General features: G+C 41.2%; 2 protein-coding genes across 4 annotated transcripts in view; one reads left to right on the top strand and one right to left on the bottom strand.

Moving 5' to 3' along the window:
* Window positions 1–202: 202 nt before the first annotated feature.
* On the bottom strand, window positions 203–19,307 carry HSDL1 (hydroxysteroid dehydrogenase like 1). The gene is made up of 5 exons (XM_037877781.2): window positions 18,866–19,307; window positions 5,598–5,830; window positions 4,539–4,984; window positions 2,359–2,589; window positions 203–927 (listed from the first exon to the last, which is right to left on the bottom strand). The coding sequence occupies exons 1-5, from the start codon at window positions 19,156–19,158 to the stop codon at window positions 826–828; spliced, it is 1,305 nt and encodes a 434-aa protein (XP_037733709.2). The 5' UTR covers window positions 19,159–19,307; the 3' UTR covers window positions 203–825.
* DNAAF1 (dynein axonemal assembly factor 1) overlaps window positions 18,969–20,817 on the top strand; it is a 34,195-nt gene continuing 32,346 nt past the window's right edge. For all 3 annotated transcript variants that reach the window (XM_037877780.2, XM_037877779.2, XM_043526234.1), the window contains exon 1: window positions 18,969–19,083. The gene's annotated coding sequence lies outside the window, so the exon portion shown is untranslated. The remainder of the gene's footprint in view (window positions 19,084–20,817) is intronic.

Genomic DNA, 20,817 nt, shown 5'->3' with positions numbered 1-20,817 from the left:
AAAATTAAATAGGGTTTTCACTTACAGAAGAAAGACGACCTAAATATATTTTAAAAACTCAAAACTCCACCTTAAATCGGACTTTTTAAAATAGTCTTAAGTATCTGATTAAATTCTTCAGACATCACAGATTATGAATGGAGTATCCACTTGAAAATTGGATCAAAATCTTTCACACTTGGTACAGGAAAGCAAGCAAACATTTTTATTTGGACTTTATTGCTGCTCTGTCATAGCAATACAGAACACACACGAACAAAAGAATTAACTAAAAAGGCTTAAATGCATCCTACCCTTTTCCCAGTTTTGAAAAGTAACCTTATACATTTTTCAACATAACACCTGCAATGACAAGATTGGAAAACCAACACAAGATAGTCCACTGTAGAGAGATTTAGTTCATCTAAAATCTGAGATTGTCTTTATAACGCAACATGATTTGGGATCCCCTTCACCTCTTCCAGTGCCCAATCCTGCAAAACACCAGGCTACCTAAATTCCCATTCATATTATTAGGATTTCCATACAGAAGCCAGTCAATTCCATGCAGGATCAGCACACTGCCCACTCTCATTCAGTTACATCAGAAACTCAAGAGATCTAAACTAAACTCGACAAAAATCAGTTATGTCCTGCTTAGCTATTTCTCTGGGCCCAGTAGTACAAAGAGAGGGGCAGGATCCAGACTTTTCTGGTAACTGATACATATATTGTTTGTGATGAAAACATACTAGCAAACTTTGTTTTTTCTAAAAGAGTTCTTCCAATGCTCAAATTAGGTTACTGCAGTAGTTTAGCACATTGGCTATTTCCTAGATGATATTCCTAATATATTCTGTGGGATACGGCATCCCGACGCAGAGCACTGTTGAGAATCTGCATTCCCCAAACCCAGAACCATTCTGGTATGTACTGTGCAAGCAGAAACTACAAAAGAGAGAGGGAAAAGGTTAAAGGATCTGTTCTCAGTAAACCTGCAGTTTTTCAAACTACCATGGAAATCCCACTCCTTTTCTGATCAAACACTTATTATTTTACATTAAATAGAACAAAATACAGTATATGACAATTAAAATTAAAAAACAAATGCTGTAACTAAATATAATGTTATGCACCTTAGAACCACCTTACTCATACAGGTGTAAGATCAGGTTCTGCAAATATATCTTTATGAATAAAGAACTAACTCCCTGCACTCTCCTTCATTTTTTCCTAATCTCCACCCCTTACGTCCCTCCTTCTTTCTCACTTCACAAAATGATCCAAATTAGCCAGGAGGTGTCATTAGTGCTCACACCAGTCCCTTTGCAAAGTGAGGTTCTGGGCAGATACTGTGCAATAAAGGAAATCTACATTAAACGGAGACACATTTTCAGGTAGTTGTGGCTAAAGATGTAGATTTTTTAACAATTTTTTAAAACACAACAAATATTTTCAGGAAATTTTAAGTGTAATTCAATGAAAACAGTTATTGAACTGTGAAGAGCATGCAATTAGAACAGACATATTCAAGTTAAAAGAGGCGCAAGATGTTACGTAAGAATGGCCATAGTGGGTCAGACCAACGATCCATCTAGCCCAGTATCCTGTCTTCCAACAGTGGCCAATGCCAGGTGCCCCAGAGGGAATGAACAGAACAGGTAATCATCAAGTGATCCATCCCCTGTCAACCATTTCCAGCTTCTGGCAAAGAGAGGCTAGGGACACCATTCCTGCCCATCCTAGCTAATAGCCATTGATGGACCTATCCTCCATGAACTTATCTAGTGCTTTTTTGAACCCTGTTATAGTCTTGGCTTTCAAAATATCCTCTGGCAAGGAGTTCCGCAGACTGACTGTTTTATGTGAAAAAAATACTTCCTTTTGTTTGTTTTAAACCTGATGTCTATTAATTTCATTTGGTAACCCTTTATGTGTTTTTGAATGCAATTTTTTAAAATTTGGGCTGCAAATTAAAAGTAGCAATCAGATTCTCCCTCTCCTCCTAAAGCAAAATACGTAGTCCAGTCATAACTTGATTAAACATGGAAGCGGTCAAGAAATATGGAGCAGTGCCTCTGGTTTAGGTTAGGGTGACCAGATAGCAACTGTGAAAAAACAGGACAGGGGTTGGGGATAATAGGCACCTGTTTAAGAAAAATCCCCCAAAACTGGACTGCCCCTTTAAAAATGGGACATCTGGTCACCCTAGTTTAGGTTGATTGGTTTGTGCTGCAGATTAGAAAGAAATGTCCAAAACGTTGCACTTGTTTTAGCTTCTCAACTCCCATGAAAATCAATGGAAGCCAAAAGATTAAATTTCCCCCTTTGAAAAGGTAATGAGATTTACTAATGTAAACTAGCTGGATTAATTGTTACCTGAATAGAATGGATCCAGTATCCTGTAGTCCTTCTGGATATCCCAAGGGTGGAAACAGCATGACGTGCATATACTTTAGCTGAAGGCACAAACAAAAACTTGTTTGACAGAATGTGATCACCAAATTCTGTCATTTTTGTGGAGATGAAGAATGGGATTAAACTCTGAATAAAGATTCCTTTTGAAGCATATTCGTAATGTAGTGCTCTACTGAAGTGGTCCAAGTAGGCCTGGTAAGATAAAAGCAGAAAATTAGGATTCCTCAGTTTTGCATGGGGGAGAGGGGGAATAAAGTCTTGGTGTAAAGTATTATTAAAACTATTTTTTTTTATCTTGGAAATTATACTACTATTCTGACAAAAGGGTTATAAAAAAAAACCCGTATTTTGACAAATACTAGAAAAAAACCCCAAAATATGTTTTAATAGCATGACCATGGTTTCCCGTTTTCAGCATCTGTTTGGTTTTTTTCAGCAAATTGTAGGAGACCCAGTTAATTAGTTTAAAGGTATGTCAATTTTAAAGATGCTTACTTCTGGCTGATTTTTTGTTGTATTGAAGCCTACTATTGTTGCATACACTACCTGAATTTACAAGTGAAACATTTTTTCTTTAATACCTCCCCCTCCCTCCCCAGTTTACTTGGTGCATTAGCCAGCACTGAGTGTAGTCATTTAGGTCCTGCTCCTGCAAACATTATACATGTGCTTAACTTTTCATATGCACGTAGTCTCATTGAAGCTAACAAGCACTCGTGTGTAAAATTACACATGCATGTTTACAGAATTAAGGCCTAAATTTGTGGGTATGGCCCAAACACCTTCCTCAGCTCATTTAACTCCCCAATTTAAAACTAACTTTTGGCATCATAAACCTGATAGCGGGGACTATGGAGATCAAGCACAGCACAATAAATAAGTTTGGCACATTCTTATCATAGTAGTAACATTGCTGTAACGTTGTATGCTGCAGTGCTACCATGGTAAATGGCTAGTCAGATGCCTGCGACATCAGTGCAGTGCTGGTAACTCAGTGGCCAACCAATACGATCCTGGATTCCCACACTTGCACGTACTTCCTGCATTGCTCCACTGCTGGATGATGACTCATGGGATTCTCTCCCACAATTGCTTATGGGGCGTAGTGGGAAGAAGGTAGTCATCTTCCCTTCCCAAACTCACTCTGCTTGTGGGGAGGGGAAACAAACTAAACATTAAAAACAACCCCCCCACAAACTTTAAAAATAAAAATAATTTGCCTGAAGCAGAAACTGAACCTGCAATGTCCACAGCCCCACTAGTGCTTCTCTATCTCCTGGCAGCCTTGGCCCTGATCCTGCAAACACTTAGCCTGTTAGTAGTTCAACTGAAGTCAGTGGGATTACTCACATGCTTAAAGTTAATAAAGTATTACAGGAATGGGGCTTTAGTAATCCTACCCCTTCATGGGATTTTGTATGGAGGACGCAGGAAGTCTCTGATACTAGTGCTACTGCTATCAAAGATTTGGGTCACTTCTAAAACTTCTAGGCAGTACTGTAATATTAATATATGAAATTCCACATCTAGGTAAGAGAGACATTAAGGCACATCCTTTTCTCTAAATGTTGCAAAAAATAGCACTTTACTGTTCTGAAAGTAACATTTAATAAAGGATTAATTTAACAACAACAAACACTACCGGCAAGTAGCTATGCTAAACTTCTTTTAGAGGTTTACTAGTTTACTGTAATCCACAGCAAATTACTGGGAACACTTTGCTTCTTAAAAAATAAGCATTATATGAGAAGAACCTTAGAGTCTCTTATGTTTTAGTTAGGTAGAATATATCTTAAAACATCTGAAATGACCTGGGACTTGCCCTGTGTGGGTGCCTAGAGGGGAGAGGCAAAGAATGAAGTCTAGAGCCTTCCCTCTCTCTTGCATCCCTGTGTAGAGAGAAGGCCCAGGCCTTGTGCTTCAGAAGGCTCAGGCTAGCATCATTTGTAACACCAGCCACTAAATGGACCAACAGGTGAAGCCATTTTTTGTATAGCATTTACCAAATGGTGCCCTGATCCATGACTGAAGCTCTGAAGCACTACCACAATACAAATAAATAGCCTCATGCCCCTCTGCATGAGCTAGTGAAGCTCTCAACTGGCATGGTAGGGTGAAGCACATTCTGCCCCTTGGCTTACCTTGGAGGCTGAATATGCTGCCATCTGTGGTGTGGGTTTGCAGCAGGATCCAGAAGAAACATTCACAATCGCACCTCTTTTCCTCTGTACCATTCCTGGCAGCACTATATGCACCATCATGTTAGCAGCAGCAATATTTACATTGACAATTTCCCATACTTTGTCCTCAGACAACCTGGTAAAATATTCCGGGTAGGAATAAAACACTCCTACATTATTCACCAAAATCCCAATGTCTTGGTCTCTGAGGGCTTCCTTAATGGAAGAGTAAACCTCACGACCTTTGCTGAAATCTGCTACTATAACAGCAGTTTCAACTTTATAGGTTTCGGCTATGTCTTTAGCTACGGCCTCCAGCTTCTCTTTGCTCCGGCTGATTAAGATAATGTTGATGCCACGGCTTGCCAGTTCTTCAGCATAGGCTTTTCCAATACCAGCTGTGCTACCTACAGTAGAAAGTAACATAGTGGTGTAGGATTTAGAATACAGGACTAGAAGACTGAGGCAAGTCTGGTGAAGAGAGTATGTCAGAGGTGCAAATTTTACCCTGAGCCAAATCTGAGTGTGTTGTGTAAGTCGTTATACAAAGAGTATGAACAAGATAGTGGGTACGTATCTGCCTGCCATTCTGCTACTCCAATAGTCACTTTTCAACTAGAGGTCTCTGCTCATCTTCTTAGATGTCAATGGCTGCTGAGTCTGATCAGACACGCAGAAGCAGCAGAGTGGCTAAGTAAAGGAAAAAGAATGGCAGAATTCAGTAATATTTGCATGGAAAGAGGTGGTGTCAGATTGTAAGAGCGCAACTGAAGTCAGTAGGACCCCCCTAAGCACTGAGAGACTGGATCCTCTGTTTAAAAGGGATGAAAAGTGCTCGAGAGTTTAACTGTCAATGCTGTTATTTCAGGGCCAACATTTACTATGAAAGGTCCAGATTCATCTGAAAAATAGCTCCACAAAATATAGTACATGTATCACCAAAGGGTAGATAATTACTAAGTGCAAGGAGGGGGAAAGTATCTTTCAAATAAAATACAGATGAAAACAACGTTCTCTTACCAGTGACTACAGCCCATCTTCCATACTGCTTGACCAAATCAGCCCTGCTCACCAGCTTGGGAATGAAATGCAGTCTGATCAAGCTGTAAGAATCACATACAAGAGTGAAGCATTTTCTGGTCATATACCAGGCTCCAACTAAAGCCAGTGCCTCCACATAACAATGGCAAGAACGACCAATCTCCCGGTACAAGAGGTAGAAACTGTCAACTGCAGCCATGGCAATCAGAAGTCTAAAAAAGAAAACACAGGTGATATATAGGCGATTATTAAATCCCTTCTGTTTAGCAGAACACAAATATTAAACTGACCATAGCTTTAGAACAGAGAATAATCTGATTGAAATGAGGTGGAATTTTACTCTTTTTGTACTGATGTTTAGTAAAATTTCAAGATGGAAGGAAGTCAGGACACCAACACAAAACCATGCAACTGTCTAACATTTGGAAACTCCACTGTTAGCTGCAGCAGTCTGACTTTCCTTTTCCCTTAATGTAAGGCAATTTATCACCATCTCCCCACAAAATATGATTACTTCAAATCCACCCTACTTAAAATCCTGATCCATAGTTCATCTTTTCTTTGCTTCTTTATTGCAACTCTTCCCCAGACAGCAGCAAAAATGAAAAAGGTTTAGAAAACCTGACCTATTAGGAAAGGTAAAAAATCTGTGTGTATTTAGTCTTGAGATAAGACGACTAATGAGGGACCTGATAACAGCCAGTTACAAAGAGGATGTTGATCAGTTGTTCTCCATGCCTAGTGAAGGTAAGGCACTTAATCTGAAGCAAGGAAGATTTTGGTTAGATATTTGGAAAATCTTTCTAATGATAAGGGTGGTTAAGCACTGGAAACGCCTGCCAGGGGAGGTTGTGGAATCCCCATCATTGGAGGTTTTTAAGAACAGGTTGGACAAATACCTATCAGTGATGGTCTATGTTTACTTGGTCCTGCCTCAGGACAGAGGGCTAGACTTCATCCCTTCCAGCCCTACATTTCTATGATTCTTGGTGCCTCAAGTCCTATCTCCAGACTGTCACGTGAATGATGATTTCACCCATCCTACTGCATGTTCCCACACACGGGCAATACTCTACAACACCTCTAATTCCCTATTACCTCCAAGATCAAAACTGCAGTCCTTGTTTTGAAGGCACTACATGGCCTTGCACTGGCCTCATGCTCATTTCTTCATGCCTGCTTCTGCTTATTCAGCACCTCTCTCTTCTTTCTGTCCCAGCCCCCCACCAATTTCACCACAGTTGGTGCAAAATCCTTCTGCTTTGCTACTCCAACTACCTAACATTGTTTCCCTTTATCTATCTCCTCCCCATCCCCACATTTGGCTTTCCATTTGTTTTCAAATCTCAGGTGAAAAGATCATCCCTCCTATGTATTATTTAATTTCCTCTCTGCTATTGTTTCGGATATCTCTCTCTGTAACTGTATTATTTACTCCTCTGAAGCATTTGGGCATGGGAGATATTCAGGCCTGGCCGAATTAAATTTTTATTTTTTTTCTAATTTTGATAGAGAATATCCATGTTTATTTTTAAGTTTTTTTCTATTTTTATCAATTTACATGTTCATAGTTTCACAAAATTTGGGGTTTAAAGCTTTTTTTTATTATCTATTTATATTTGCACAGTTGCAGGAAAGTGTTGGGGTGTCAGACAATTATTTAATAACAGCCTCTAACAAGTTCTCAAGAAGAATTTATCTTAATTGAAATTTAAAGATAAGCAAAGTATCTACAGAAATACTGTTTAGTCAGCGCGTGTGTGGTGAAATCAATGCCCACATTTACCGGTAAAAATCTAATCTTTCCAAGCCTAAAGATACTACATACAGCATATAGTTGCAACATATTCTACATTTTCCATTCCTACAAGTCCTTGTAAAATGTTTTGATATGAACATTATTGTTCTCTGCTGCTGTGATTGCAACACATAGGAACTGGCAAGAGATTAGGATTAGAAACAGGGAGTTAGAATTCTATAACAGAATAAAGAAGTTTATGGGAACCACTCCTCTCCATTAATTAAAAGACATGCACAGCTCAGTGTTTGTATAGTTACTTACTAATTGTGGGATGCTTATACCGTAGCCTGGATACAGAAAATACTGTGGAAAGTGCAGCCCACATGCAATCTAATTGACAAAACAAGCAATGAATTCTATGACTTCAGCATGATCATGAAGAAAAGCTACGAGATTAATATAGTTCTACTGGTCAGACACACAGGGTGAACAAAAAAGCAAGCTTCTGAAAACCTACAGTTACAGTCATAAAGTACAGTATTGGCTGGGTGGGGGAGGGGGAGGAGTTGTTAATAAAAAGGACTGTCTGTCCCAACTAAACTCCAACTCTGGCCATTCTGTTCTGACCGATCTGTTTCTCCTATTGTTTCAGTTGAAGATATTCTTCCCTTTCTCTCCTAAATTAATATGCAGTATTCCTAGCTTTGGAATATTAAGTTATATGCCACATCCTACTCCCGAAATGACTACATTTTAGTGAAGGGTCTAGTGACCTATATATTGTCTATAAAGCACATTGCAATCTGCTTCTTTTGGATAAAATATACTAATTGTGAAGCTTAATCGGCATGTGAAAAACTATCACCACTTTGAGCTAAATGGAACAGCATATTTCTTATTTTACTAGATCAAACTATAGTCCATCTTCTTAGTCTGCAGAAACAAGCAAAAACTAACACATCACAACATAAAGGTTCACATGTTCAAAAGTGCATGCCCAACGCACAATGTACACACAACTAATTTGGGGATTTGTAAACTCTCCAATGGCTCCAATTGTGCATGTACTCTGGGTTGTCTACGAAACACTTGGAAATGTGGGTCAAAATGCTTCTCTCAAATTCTAGTTTGTTGCCCAAAAGAACATAAAGTTCATGCAGTACTAATGTGAAATTTAGTTTTGTGCATGTGAATTGTCACCATATAAAAAGCTGAATTCATCTACTTGAGTCTTTTCAATAGCCTATTGTTATTTATTCTGCAACCATTAATTACTCTTTCACTGATTATAAGTGACCATCAATTTACAATCTAGTCATTTCAAAAATTGATTTTGAAGTCTGTCATATACTACACATACTGCTGATTCATCATGTCAATATTTGTGGTTTTACAAATATACTGTCTGAAGTTTTATCCCGCCCTAATATTTTAACATACCATGTTGCTGTGAGAGAGAGATTCACCCAGACCAGAGGCCAAACAATCTATGCAGGAGATACATTTGAAACTGACTATATACAAAGTGCTGTAAAACACAAACCTGAGAAAAAAAATCACTTTTTATGCTAACCTCTTTCAGTTAGTCATTACCGGTAATAGAATTAAGTAATACAGACAGAAGGGAGGTTTTTAACTTGGATGTTATTCCTTTAACTGCCCTCATGGATTTAATGCTCCTATCAGATAATCCATTAAGGTTGTTTCCTTCTAGAATGCCCTTAGAAGTCTGATCCACCAAACCGCCACCCTCTCTGCATTCAAATAGTGCCTTAAAAACTTACCTCAACTGCAAGAGCTAAAAGTGATTCAATTATAATAATGGAAAACAACTTGGTTTTCCCACCCGTTTGTACACATACCTAAACTGAGTTACTCTATGATCTATCTACTTGTATCACCCCACTGCCATAGTATCCAAGTACCTTCTATTTCAAAACAGAAATAATCTCTCTCTTCTCTCTCATCCTGTAGGAGAAATAACGTGGCTAGTTTGCCTGTTAACCCTTGTCCTTCCCATCCCTATTATTTGTACCCGCACTCACCATATCATATCTATTATAAATTTGTAAGTTCTTCAGGGCAGGGACCTTATCCTTCCATTTGTTCTCCAAATCATCCACTGCACTTCTGGCCATTATGAAATAAATGATAATTCTTTGAAGTCATAAAAATCTCAAGTGCCTGTAAGAGTCTGAATTTATTTTTTCCGAAGTAAAATATACTTTGCATTCATTTAAATCTGAAAACTGAAATTAACTTCACATTTTTAAGGAGGAGGAATATCTTCTATCAGATGCTGCTGTGAGGGGCTCTAACTGAAAAGCAAAATCATCTTAATTTTAAATTGATTTCATAAAGGCAGTGGCAAAACTAATAAGATAAACTTCCAGTTTTAGGGACCAATCTGTGGTGGTGCTTTCAACAAAATATGTTAAAACAACTTCAGGAATGACTGAAGGATTAGCCCCTTTTGAATAGTATTAAACACGCTGAAGTCTGCATGAGGAACATGAATGTTTTACTGGCATTGAACATCAAACACAAAAAAATTTACTCCCAGTTAGGGTTGCCACCTGTCCAGGTTTTCCCAGGATCGTCCCTTTTTTGAGGTAGTTGTCCCAAGAAACCTGTAAGGGGGCTTAGCACACATTGGCAGCTGTCCAGTTTTATGGGCTCGGGATCATCCTGGCTGTCCCTTTTTTTGTACTCAGAGGTGGCAACCCTTTTTCACCACAGATGGGAAGGATTAAGGGACTGGGAAAAACAATACATTGGCTTAAAAAAAAAAAATCTGGTCCTTAACCGACCTAAAAGTGCCCCTTTAATCTAATGCATGCATGAAGCTCTCAGTACCAAAGGCATCTGGGAACCTCATTTTAAGAGAAAAAAATTCAAGATCAATAAAATATAAAAGAACCTCTGTTTATTAACAAAATTCACCATAAGACTCCACCAAAACCTGCCCAACCTAATAGCTCTTACACTATGTTCAGAAGGCTGCCAAATGCAGATTCTGGTGAAGTGCTGAGGACAGCAGACTATACAAGCATGCATCTACTGTGAATGCACTGGAAAGTAATCCCAGAACTGACCTGAGGTCTCAACTTCCATGGTGGGACATTTTCATTTCCTATTCATAGAGCACTGTAAGTGTACATGACACTGTCCAGAACACACAGAAGGCTTAGGTCCCTGTCCTGAAGGGGGTACACTCTAATTTAAACAAATACAATACTGAATATAGCACAAGTACACACAGAAGAACCATTGTGGAGGAGACGAATAATAGAAGATTACAAAAATAGGGTTTAAAGCGATGAAGGAAGTTGCTTGGTGTGCAGGAAAGGGGGCTGCATAAGAGATGGTGAAAACCGGGAGTAAGAGGAAACCAAAGGAGAAGTTAGAGAGGATATGGAGGACAAGAGAGGGGAGTTTATGATGAAATATTTGAGATGTATTAAAAATAGTAAATGGTCAAAACTCCTTAATTCTCTTTTTAAAAGTGGGTGGTTCTATCTTTATTTCAATCACGGATATTGACATTTTGATCTATTTTAACAATTACCTCCTGAGTAACTATATTCAGGATAAACTGCTTCTATTTTATCTTCATGTTTGTAAATTATCCAGCTAGAACAGCTGTCATCACTCCTTATCTATACACAAGACACTGTTGCTTATTACTGTTTCATGTTATTACTCTACAGAAAACACAGAACCACAGAGTCACTGGGCCAAGGAACTCACAATTTATAGAAACATAAAATACAAATCAGATAGAAAATACGAGTAACCAGAGGATGGATTCTGCACAGTGCAGGTTTTATGTAAATAATATAAAAGTATAACAACAGATTTTACATCTAGAAATATAACAGCTAGATACTCTCACATCCATGGCTTAAAAGGAGTATCACAGAAATGCTGGGTCTCTCATCTCTTCCTGGGATTTCATTCATTCTTCAATATGTTATGACTGGCTCAGCTGAACTTGCCTAAATGCAACTATAATGTTACTGCAGCTTTGAGAGGGCATATAGACGTATTTTTAATCCTTGAGATCAGAAGCAACATATCTTGGCATTACAGCCTGAATTTACTACTTGGGATGCCCTACAGCTGTATTAGCTATTAAATGGAGATGAACCCAGAAAAGTAATGTAGCAGAATCTAATGTAATGCTCCTCAGTTAGCAAGTGGCAGGATTGCCATGACCAATATAAATAAAGAGATTTACTTCCAGCCTGATGCACACAAGATCTATTCCCTGCATACGCACACTCTTGTGCCCTATGAGTTCAGTAAAGCACCATCACATTTTGAATAAGACGGAAAGCTTCCAGGAAAATATCCTGGGACAGTCAATGTTACACTCATTGCAAATCAGATAATCTTGCTTCAAAATTGGCCATGTTTCTTCTCCCTCACCACTCCAGTCGCCATCTGTACCCCCATGTCTTTTGCCCGCAAACTCATCAGCCCCCCCAATTCTCTATTTTATCTTCCAGCCCATTTGCAACCTTGCATGCACATATTATATCCCAAAATTTTGCTTTCTTGCTTTGCTGCTTTAAGATGTTGTACACACACATTTAATGCACTACTGACAAACACCTCCCGAAATTTCTCTTGGCTTCTCTGTATTATTCTTCCTTGTAGGCTATCGGCTAAGTCAACTCAAGGTCTTTGCTGGCAGCAGCAGATGGAGATCTCTGGCAGCACACAGAATGGTAGGGGGCTGCAGGTGGGTAGCACTGGTTGAAGAGGATGTAGGGTCAGAGCAGCTAGGAGATGTGTTGATCCAGCGCACCCTATACCAGCAGGGTTCCTGACATAATTCAGAGCTGCCTTTTCCCAGTGGCAACTGCGAGGGAGCAATACTACCACCTGTTCTCTCTGGTTGAATCACCCCCCAGTTGATCACAGCAGGAATGAATCTGACCATATGCCTACTTTTGGTTCCCTCATCAATCACTCAATTTACACTGAAATTCACACAGCACTCTCTCTGGAATATTAGTTTCTCTGCTTCTCTCTATTTATTCACTTGTGTAAGTCAAGGCCATTTACGTACAAACCCCCCCCCCCCCCCCCCCAAAAAAAAAAAAATAGTATCCCCCTTTTCACTCTGAATGATTTCCCTTTGCTAACCCTATCCTCTCTTTAGGGCAGTGGTTCTCAAACTTTTATACTGGTGACCCCTTTCACATAGCAAGCCTCTGAGTGCAACCCCCCTTATACATTAGAAACACTTTTTTATATATTTAACACCATTATAAATGCTGGAGGCAAAGCAGGGTTGGGGTGGAGGTTGACAGCTCGCAATCCCCCATGTAATAACCTCACGACTCCCTGAGGGGTCCCAAACCCCAGTTTGAGAACCCCTGCTCAAGGCCATTTTCTCATATCAATACGTTTCTATTCTACACTTTTTGACCCTGTCAGTTTCCTACCTTGCAGAATTTTTACCTCTAAATTATTTAAAAACAAATGCCTCTCATTAATAATTCCTTCCAAAAAGAGGCCGATTGTAGGTGGCATAAACATACTCACTTTATTTTTAATAGGCTTTTTTCTTACCGGATAAGTCCAAACATTACATCAGAACACAAGTCAAGGAACCCATGAATTTTACCCACAGTGTGAAAAACTAGTCCAAGGTTTCTGGTTATACTTTTGAAGGCATTTAAATAATAAACCAAGAAGCAAATCCTCTCCTAAGTTCTGCTCATTGCTTTAATAGTTTCAGCGTGAGAAGCTTCAAGATCAGAGTAAAACCTGGATAGTGGTTTCTCACATTGCCTGGCAAGTGTATCAAGAGCGTCACTGGCAAACTACAGGTCAAAGATCCAAAATCCAGGTTTTCAGATGTTCAGCTTTTAAAGAGGAGCAGCAGGTCTGACATATCTAAATCCTGCATATGCTATAAAAAAGGTAAGTTGCAAAATTATGTTTGCAGTGTAACCATTGTACAATACACTGATATTACTTGAAAAAAGAACGAGGAGTACTTGTGGCACCTTAGAGACTAACAAATTTATTTGGGCATAAGCTTTCGTGATGAAGTGGGTTTTAGCCCACGAAAGCTTATGCCCAAATAAATTTGTTAGTCTCTAAGGTGCCACAAGTACTCCTCGTTCTTTTTGCTGATACAGACTACATGGCTACCACTATGAAACCTGATATTACTTGAAGATTTTAAGGCTAGGACCCAACCATAGTTCAATGCGGATTCTCCCCACCCTGATTTCTTCTGGGGAAAAATAGTATTTATATTACCATTGACGTAGATACCTTAAAAGGACCTGGATATAAAAGGGGTAAGCCCACGATAGAAGCGTCAGTTGCAAGGTAACACTGGGGCATATTTATCCCTACTGAAAACCAGAGTAATTTCAGAGACTTCAATTGAATTATACCTTTTTCCAGCCACTCTAAATTTGTCCCATTACATTTTTTTGCTATGGAAAACAAAATGCTCGCTTTTGTTTTGTTTTTCCAATGATGGAGATGAAATTTGTGAGCATCATGACAGTAGGGACAGAGAATGATGTTCATTCTTTTTATAGAGAAAAATGAGAATTCAAGAGACAAAAATCTTACTTAAGTCAACTATACATTACAAATATCAAGAACATGGGTATAACAATTTTGTTATGGTTCCTAAACATTTTGAGCAGTCAATACACAATGATTATGAATGTTAAGAAATTATCAACAAACAGATCATCATTATTTGTTTAATACTAAAAATAAGACTTAGTGCTATATGGAAAGAGCAAAGTATTTATTATATACCATTTTCACCCATGGGCACGGAAGTAATTTATGAAGTGGGGAAGAGTATCTCAATCCAGGTTTGGCAGATGGGAAAAATGAAGCAGAAAGTCATCTCCTGGGCTTCCAATCCAGTGCTCTACCCACGGGACACTAAGGCTCCAATTCAGTAAAGCATTTATGGATGTGCTTAATTGTATAAAAAAAGGTGTGCAAGTCCATCTTTGTCAAGCAAAACACTAACTCATGTTTAGTGCAGCACACAGTATCTGAATTATACAAATACTTCATGCAAAGCACAGTCAAGCACTCAAAAGCCAAGAAAAGCCAAATTATTATCACACACATAGGCCTAACTCTGAGAGGCTGAAATTGGTTCTTTATCTGTGCTTCCCAGTTCCCCCATATGCTACATGTGGATTAGGAGGCAGTTGTTAATCACATACTATTAATTCAGAATGATCAATTCCTTATTCAGCACACAAGATGCTTGATGCACAGTGAATGAGAAAGAGTTACAGCACTTACTTTTAAACAGCTTATTAAAAATAGAAACAAAGAGGAAAACAATTGCTTTCAAAGAATTTTTAAAATATTAATTCCCACTGGGAAAATTATCTACTTATTTTTAAATATTTTAATAAATGAGATATACTGATACAGAAATGCATTAAAATAATAATGTATCTTCCCTGTTCAATGAATGCATCCCTGCTTCATTCACTAAGCCATCCAACCTGAATGAGGCAAAGCAATTACCAAGAAGCAGTGACTGTAGAATGCTGTAATATATGTTCTCCTCTCACTCAGACCTCCTCTCCCCACCTGCGTCCAGAACCATCAAGGTTATAACCTAATTATTCAGGATTGAGTGGGCAAAAGGGGAAGGGAAGTAACACTCCATGTCAAAAATGACATTACCTGCTTCTAAGTCACTGACAACTTGGAAGAAAATGATTTTGAATGCTTATGGATCAGTGTCCTAACACAGGGGTTCTCAAACTGGGGGTTGGGACCCCTCAGGGGGTCATGAGGTTATTACAGCGTTCACCAGCTGTCAGCCTCCACCCCAAACCCCACTTTACCTCCAGCATTTATAATGGTGTTAAATATATAAAAAAGTATTTTTAATGTATAAGGGGGTGGAGGTCGCACTCAGAGGCTCTCTGTGTGAAAGGGGGCACCAGTTCAAAAGTCTGAGAACCCCTGTCCTGACAGATAAAGCACAAGATAGGGTAACAGTCAGTATCTGCCACAACCAACCTTAGATTTGAACAGGATGACCAGCTCCTTAGGAACATATAGAAAAAAAGCTGCATGACCATGGGGGACTTCAATCTGAGCAACAGACACTGGAGGTTTCATATGCTGCCAGTACTAAAACATCCTCAGTATTTCAAAACTGAGACAACAATTTCCTATCTCAAAAGCATTGCAACCAACATGGGGGAATTCAATATTAGATCTTCTCTTGATAGAAGAAGGAACTGATCACAGAACTAAAATTTTGGGGTAGCTTAGATACAAGTGATCACATTTGTTATGTGCAAACCAAATGAAATTCAAACCAGTAATACATATACTTGGTGCTTTATAAGGACTAATTTCATAAAACGAAAACTATTATGAGCCAAATGACATTTAAACAGAAAAATGTGAACAACTGGAAATTGTTCAAGAACATTTTACTGGAGGCCCCAAAAGCCATAGTCACACAATTGGGAAAGAAGATTGTACTGGCTAAAAAGCAACTTGGCTTAGAGGGGAAGTAAAGGCAGCTGTAACAAATAAAACAATATAACAAATTGAAGGGGAGGTTGATTAAATCAGAAACTAGGAATTGTAGAACATTGATAAGGGAAGCTGAAAGAAACAAGGAACAATCTGTGGACAGTAGAGTTAAGGAAAATAGGAAGGAGCGGGTAGTTTTTTTAAGATTAGGGACAAAAAGAATCCTAACAATGGTATCAGTCCATTACTAGATGGAAATGGTAGAGCCTTCAATAATAATGCAGAAAGTTCAATAAATATTTCTGTTCTGTATTTGGGGTAAAAAACAGAGATAATGTAGTTCTTATAAGATAAAGAAACACTTTCCATTCTAATAGTAACACAGAAGGATGTTAAACAGCAGCTATCGAAGTTAAACATTTTAAAATCAGCAAGTCCAGGTAACTTGAATCCAAGAGATTTACAAGAGCCGGCCAAGGAGTTTGCTGGACCGTGTGTGTCAATTTTCATTAACTCTTGGAACATTGGGGTAATTCCAGAAAACTGGAAGAAAGCTAATGTGCCAACATTTTAAAAGGGTAAACAAGATGATTCAGGTAACCATAGGCCTGTCAGCCAGATATCAATCCTGAGCAAAATAACAGAGTGGCTGATACAGGACTCAAACAATAAAGAATTAAAGGAGAGTAATATAATTAATGCCATTCGTCATGTATTTATGAAAAATAGATCCTGTCAAACTAACTTGATATCGTCTGTTTGGTTTTTTAAATGAAATTACTAGTTTGGTTGATAAAGGTAATAGTGTTGCTGCAACATACTTGGATTTCTGTAAGACAGTTGACCTGGTACCGCATGACATTTTCATTAAAAGATTAAAATGTTACAAAACTAACGTGACACACATTAAATGGATTAAAAACTGGCTAAAATACAGGTTTCATAATGTAATCGTAAAAGGGGAATATCATCGTGTGGATGTGTACAGTGAATTTGGGCCTATGCTATTTAATATTTTTATCAATGAGTTGGAAGAAAACATAAATCACTGAAAAAAGAAAAGGAGTACTTGTGGCACCTTAGAGACTAACACAAGTACTCCTTTTCCGAATACAGATTAACACGGCTGCTACTCTGAAATAAATCACTGAAAAAGTTTAAAGATAACACAAACATTGGGTGCATGGTAAATAATGAAGAGAACAGGTCACTGATCTAGAGCGATCTGGATTGCTGGAAAATTGGGCGAAAATAAACAGTATACATTTGGTCATAATAAAATGCAAAGTCATTAATCTAGGAACAAAGAATGTAGCCCATACTTATAGGATCAACTGAATATGAGCTTGTAGTGAGATACTATGGCCAAAAGGACTGATACAATTCTTGGATGTATGAACAGGACTCAGGGCTGGGGCAGGGGTGCAGGAGGGTGTGGGCTCCAACCAGGAGGCACTTACCTCAGGCGGCTCCCGGTTGGCTCCGCAGCAGGGCTAAGGCAAGCTCCCTGCCTACCCTGGCTCTGCACCGCTCCCAGAAGCAGCTGACATGTCCCTCTGGCAGCGGCTCCTAGGTGTGTGTGTGTGGGGGGGTCTCCACGCACCGCCCCCGCTCACAGGCACCGCCCCCGCTCACAGGCACCGCCCCCACAGATCACAGTTCCCGGCCAATGGGAGCTGCAGAGTTGGCACACAGGGCAGGGGCAGTGCATAGAGTCCCGAGCACGCTGTCCCCACCCCTCCCCCCACCTAGGAGCTGCTGCCAAAGGGATGTGCCAGCCACTTTCGGGAGTGGCGCGGGGTAGGGGGAACGTAGGGAGCCTGCCTTAACCCCACTGCACCCCCAGACTTTTAGGGCCTAAAATCTCCCAGTTTGGCTTCAGTAGCCTCCGGGAGATAGGGCCTGATTCCGGGAGACTCTCGGTGAAACCAGGAGGGTTGGAAACCCTAGCAGAGAAAGGAATAACAAGCTCCAATAGCCAGAAGTTGAAGCTAGACAAGTCTGAAGGTGTACATTTTTAACAATTTACCAAGGTCATGGTGGATTCTCCAAAACTAGCAACTTTTAAATCAAAGTTGGATGTTTTTCTAAAAGATATACAGTACTCTAGTTCAAACAGGAATTAATTCAGGGAAATCCATGACCTGAGTTAGAAGAGGTCAGACCAGAAAACCACAGTGTGGTTCCTCCTGGTCTTATAGTCCAGGACACTCCATCTCCCACCCATCCCCTACTTAGACCCCCTTCGCCTCACCCACACCCTCCTCCACATATACCCCCAAAGCCAGACCCCTTTCCCATCTGCCCAGACCCCCTTAACCCCATCCTGTCTCCCTAGACCCTCACTCCCCGCATTTCCCACACGCTGGCCAGACCCCCCCCCTTCCCCTCACCCAGACCCTCCTCCTCCACATATACCCCCTAAGCCTGACCCCTTTCTCCTCTGCCCAGACCCCCTTTACCCCATCCCGCCTCCCTGGAACCTCACTCCCTGCATATCCCACACCCTGGCCAGACCACCCCCCCTTCCCCTTACCCAGACCCTCCTCCACATATACCCCCTAAGCCAGACCCTTTTCCCCTCTGCCCAGACCCCCCTTACCCCATCCTATCTCCCTAGACCCTCACTCCCCGCATTTCCCACACGCTGGCCAGACCCCCCCCCCTCCCCTTACCCAGACCCTCCTCCACATATACCCCCTAAGCCAGACCCTTTTCCCCTCTGCCCAGACCCCCCTTACCCTATCCTGTCTCCCTAGACCCTCACTCCCCGCATTTCCCACACGCTGGCCAGACCCCCCCGCCTTCCCCTTCCCCAGACCCTCCTCCACATATACCCCCTAAGCCAGACCCCTTTCTCCTCTGCCCAGACCCCCCCTTACCCCATCCCGCCTCCCTGGACCCTCACTCCCCGCATTTCCCACACGCTGGCCAGACCTTCCTCCTCCCATTTCCCTTCAGCCCAGCCCCTGCTGACTCCCGCACGCCCCCGTACCTGCGCGCGCGGCGGACGGGGCCGTCCCCCGTTCTGTTCTCCTCCAGCACCGGCCCCGCCCACTCCCCGAGCACCTGACTCCTTGCTGGTAAGGTCGGGGGGCGGGACGCTCCGGACGCCGTTGCTCGAGCGCGCCGCGCAGGGGCTTCTGGTCCCGCCGTTGTGTCGCCATGGTTACGGGAGAAGCGGTTGGTAGCGGTTGAGGCGGAGGGAAGCGGGTGAGTCTCCGCTCCGGGAAGAGAGACTGGCCCCGAAATAAGGGGGGGGGATCCAGGCCAGAGAGGGGCGATCATGCGACTCCCCCATGATCAGTCCCTCACAGGGTGCGTTTGCCCCCCCCCGCGTCACGGGAAACGGGGGGAGTGTGACCCCCCCCGCTGCCGGGGACAAGCGCTTCATGGGGGCAGGGTGACACCCCATAAGGGGTGGGAGAGGGTTATGCACCCCCCACTCAGAGGGGAGGGAATTTGCGTGACACTCCCACGGACGGGGTTCATGTGACACCCCCCGGGGCGGGCTCTATACCCTACACACATAGGGGCATAGTTTGATTTCTCTGTTGGGGGGGGGCAGCTCCAGTCAGGCCAATGGGGCTGTGCGCGTGGGGGGCAAATTTCGTGCCTGGCCCCAGGGGGAGGGAGGGAGGGTGAGGCAACTTTAACCATGATTCCAGTGACCACTTAGGCAACTGAAAACTCCAGTTTGGTGTTTGTTTGTTTTGAAGCTATCAGAGAATTTCTAAGTTAGGAGCACTGTGTCGAATTCCTACAAAAAGAAAGAAAATTAAATATTAAAAAAAAAATTTAAATTAGACCCACTCAGCTTTAATACTAACATGTTCTGACATCTTGTGGCAAGTCACTTAAGGGACACTGATTAGGTTTAAAATTGTAATGTATATTCTTACTCAGATAAGCTTACTGAACTCAGAAGTGACCATCATCATCGAGTCCGACCTTCTGCACCTTGCAGGCCACACTCACTCAGTCCTGTAATAGACACCTAACCTCTGGCCGAGTTACTGAAGTACTCACATCGTGGTTTAAAGACTGCAAGTTACAGATAACTCATCATTTACACTAGTTTAAACCTGCAAGTGACCCATGCTGTAGAGGATAGGGTGACCAGACAGCAAATGTGAAAAATCGGGATGGGGGTGAGGGGTAATAGGAAAGATCCAAAAATCAGGATTGTCCCTTTAAAATCAGGACATCTGGTCACCCTAGTAGAGAAAGGGAAAAAAAAAAAACAACAACAACAACACCCACTCAGGGTCTCTGCTAATCTGACCTGGGAAAAATTCCTTCCCAACCCCAAATATAGTGATCAGTTAGATCCTGAGGAAGTGGGAAAGACCCACCAGGAAGATACCTGGGAAAGAATTCTCTGTCGTAACTCAGAGCCCTCCCCATCTATTGTCTTGTCTCTGTCTGTTGGGATGTTTTGCCACAGGCCATCAATGGTGGGCCACATGCCATTGTAGGCAGTCTTGTCATACCATCCCCTCTATAAATTTATCATGCTTAGTTTTGAAGTCAGGTTTTTTGCTCCCACTGCTCCTCTTGGGAGGCTGGTCCAGAACTTCACTCCTCTAATAGTTACAAACCTTCACCTAATTTCAAGCCTAAACTTGTTGATGATCAGTTTATATCCATTTGTTCTGGGGGTCCACATTGGTGCTTAACTTAAAGAACTCCTCTCCCTCCCTGGTATTTATCCCTCTGATGTATTTATAGAGAGCAATCATCTCTCCCCTCAGCCTTCTTTTTGTTAGACTAAGCAAGCCAAGCTCCCTGAGTTTCCTCTCATAAGGTAGAGTTTCCATTCCTCAGATCATCCTAGTAGCCCTTCTCTGCAACCAGTTTGAATTCATCTTTTTTAAACATGGGAGACCAGAATTGCACACACTACTCCAGATGAGATATCACCAGTGCCATGGATAATGGTTCTAA

The sequence above is a fragment of the Chelonia mydas genome, chromosome 12, assembly GCF_015237465.2.
Source record: "Chelonia mydas isolate rCheMyd1 chromosome 12, rCheMyd1.pri.v2, whole genome shotgun sequence".
Lineage (NCBI taxonomy): Eukaryota > Metazoa > Chordata > Testudines > Cheloniidae > Chelonia > Chelonia mydas.
Note: the sequence above shows the minus strand (reverse complement) of the source record. Positions and strands in the feature narration are given on the sequence as shown.

What these genes read in the sequence shown, in the direction of transcription:
- HSDL1 (XM_037877781.2), bottom strand. Translation starts at nt 19,158, where the DNA reads ATGATCGCCCCTCTCTGGCCTGGATCCCCCCCCCTTATTTCGGGGCCA. An exon ending in CCCGTCCGCCGCGCGCGCAG is followed by an intron (nt 5,831 to 18,865) that starts GTACGGGGGCGT and finishes TTTCTTTTTTAG; the next exon opens with ACTTCTGATTGCCATGGCTG. An exon ending in CAGCATATTCAGCCTCCAAG is followed by an intron (nt 2,590 to 4,538) that starts GTAAGCCAAGGG and finishes TTATCTTACCAG; the next exon opens with GCCTACTTGGACCACTTCAG.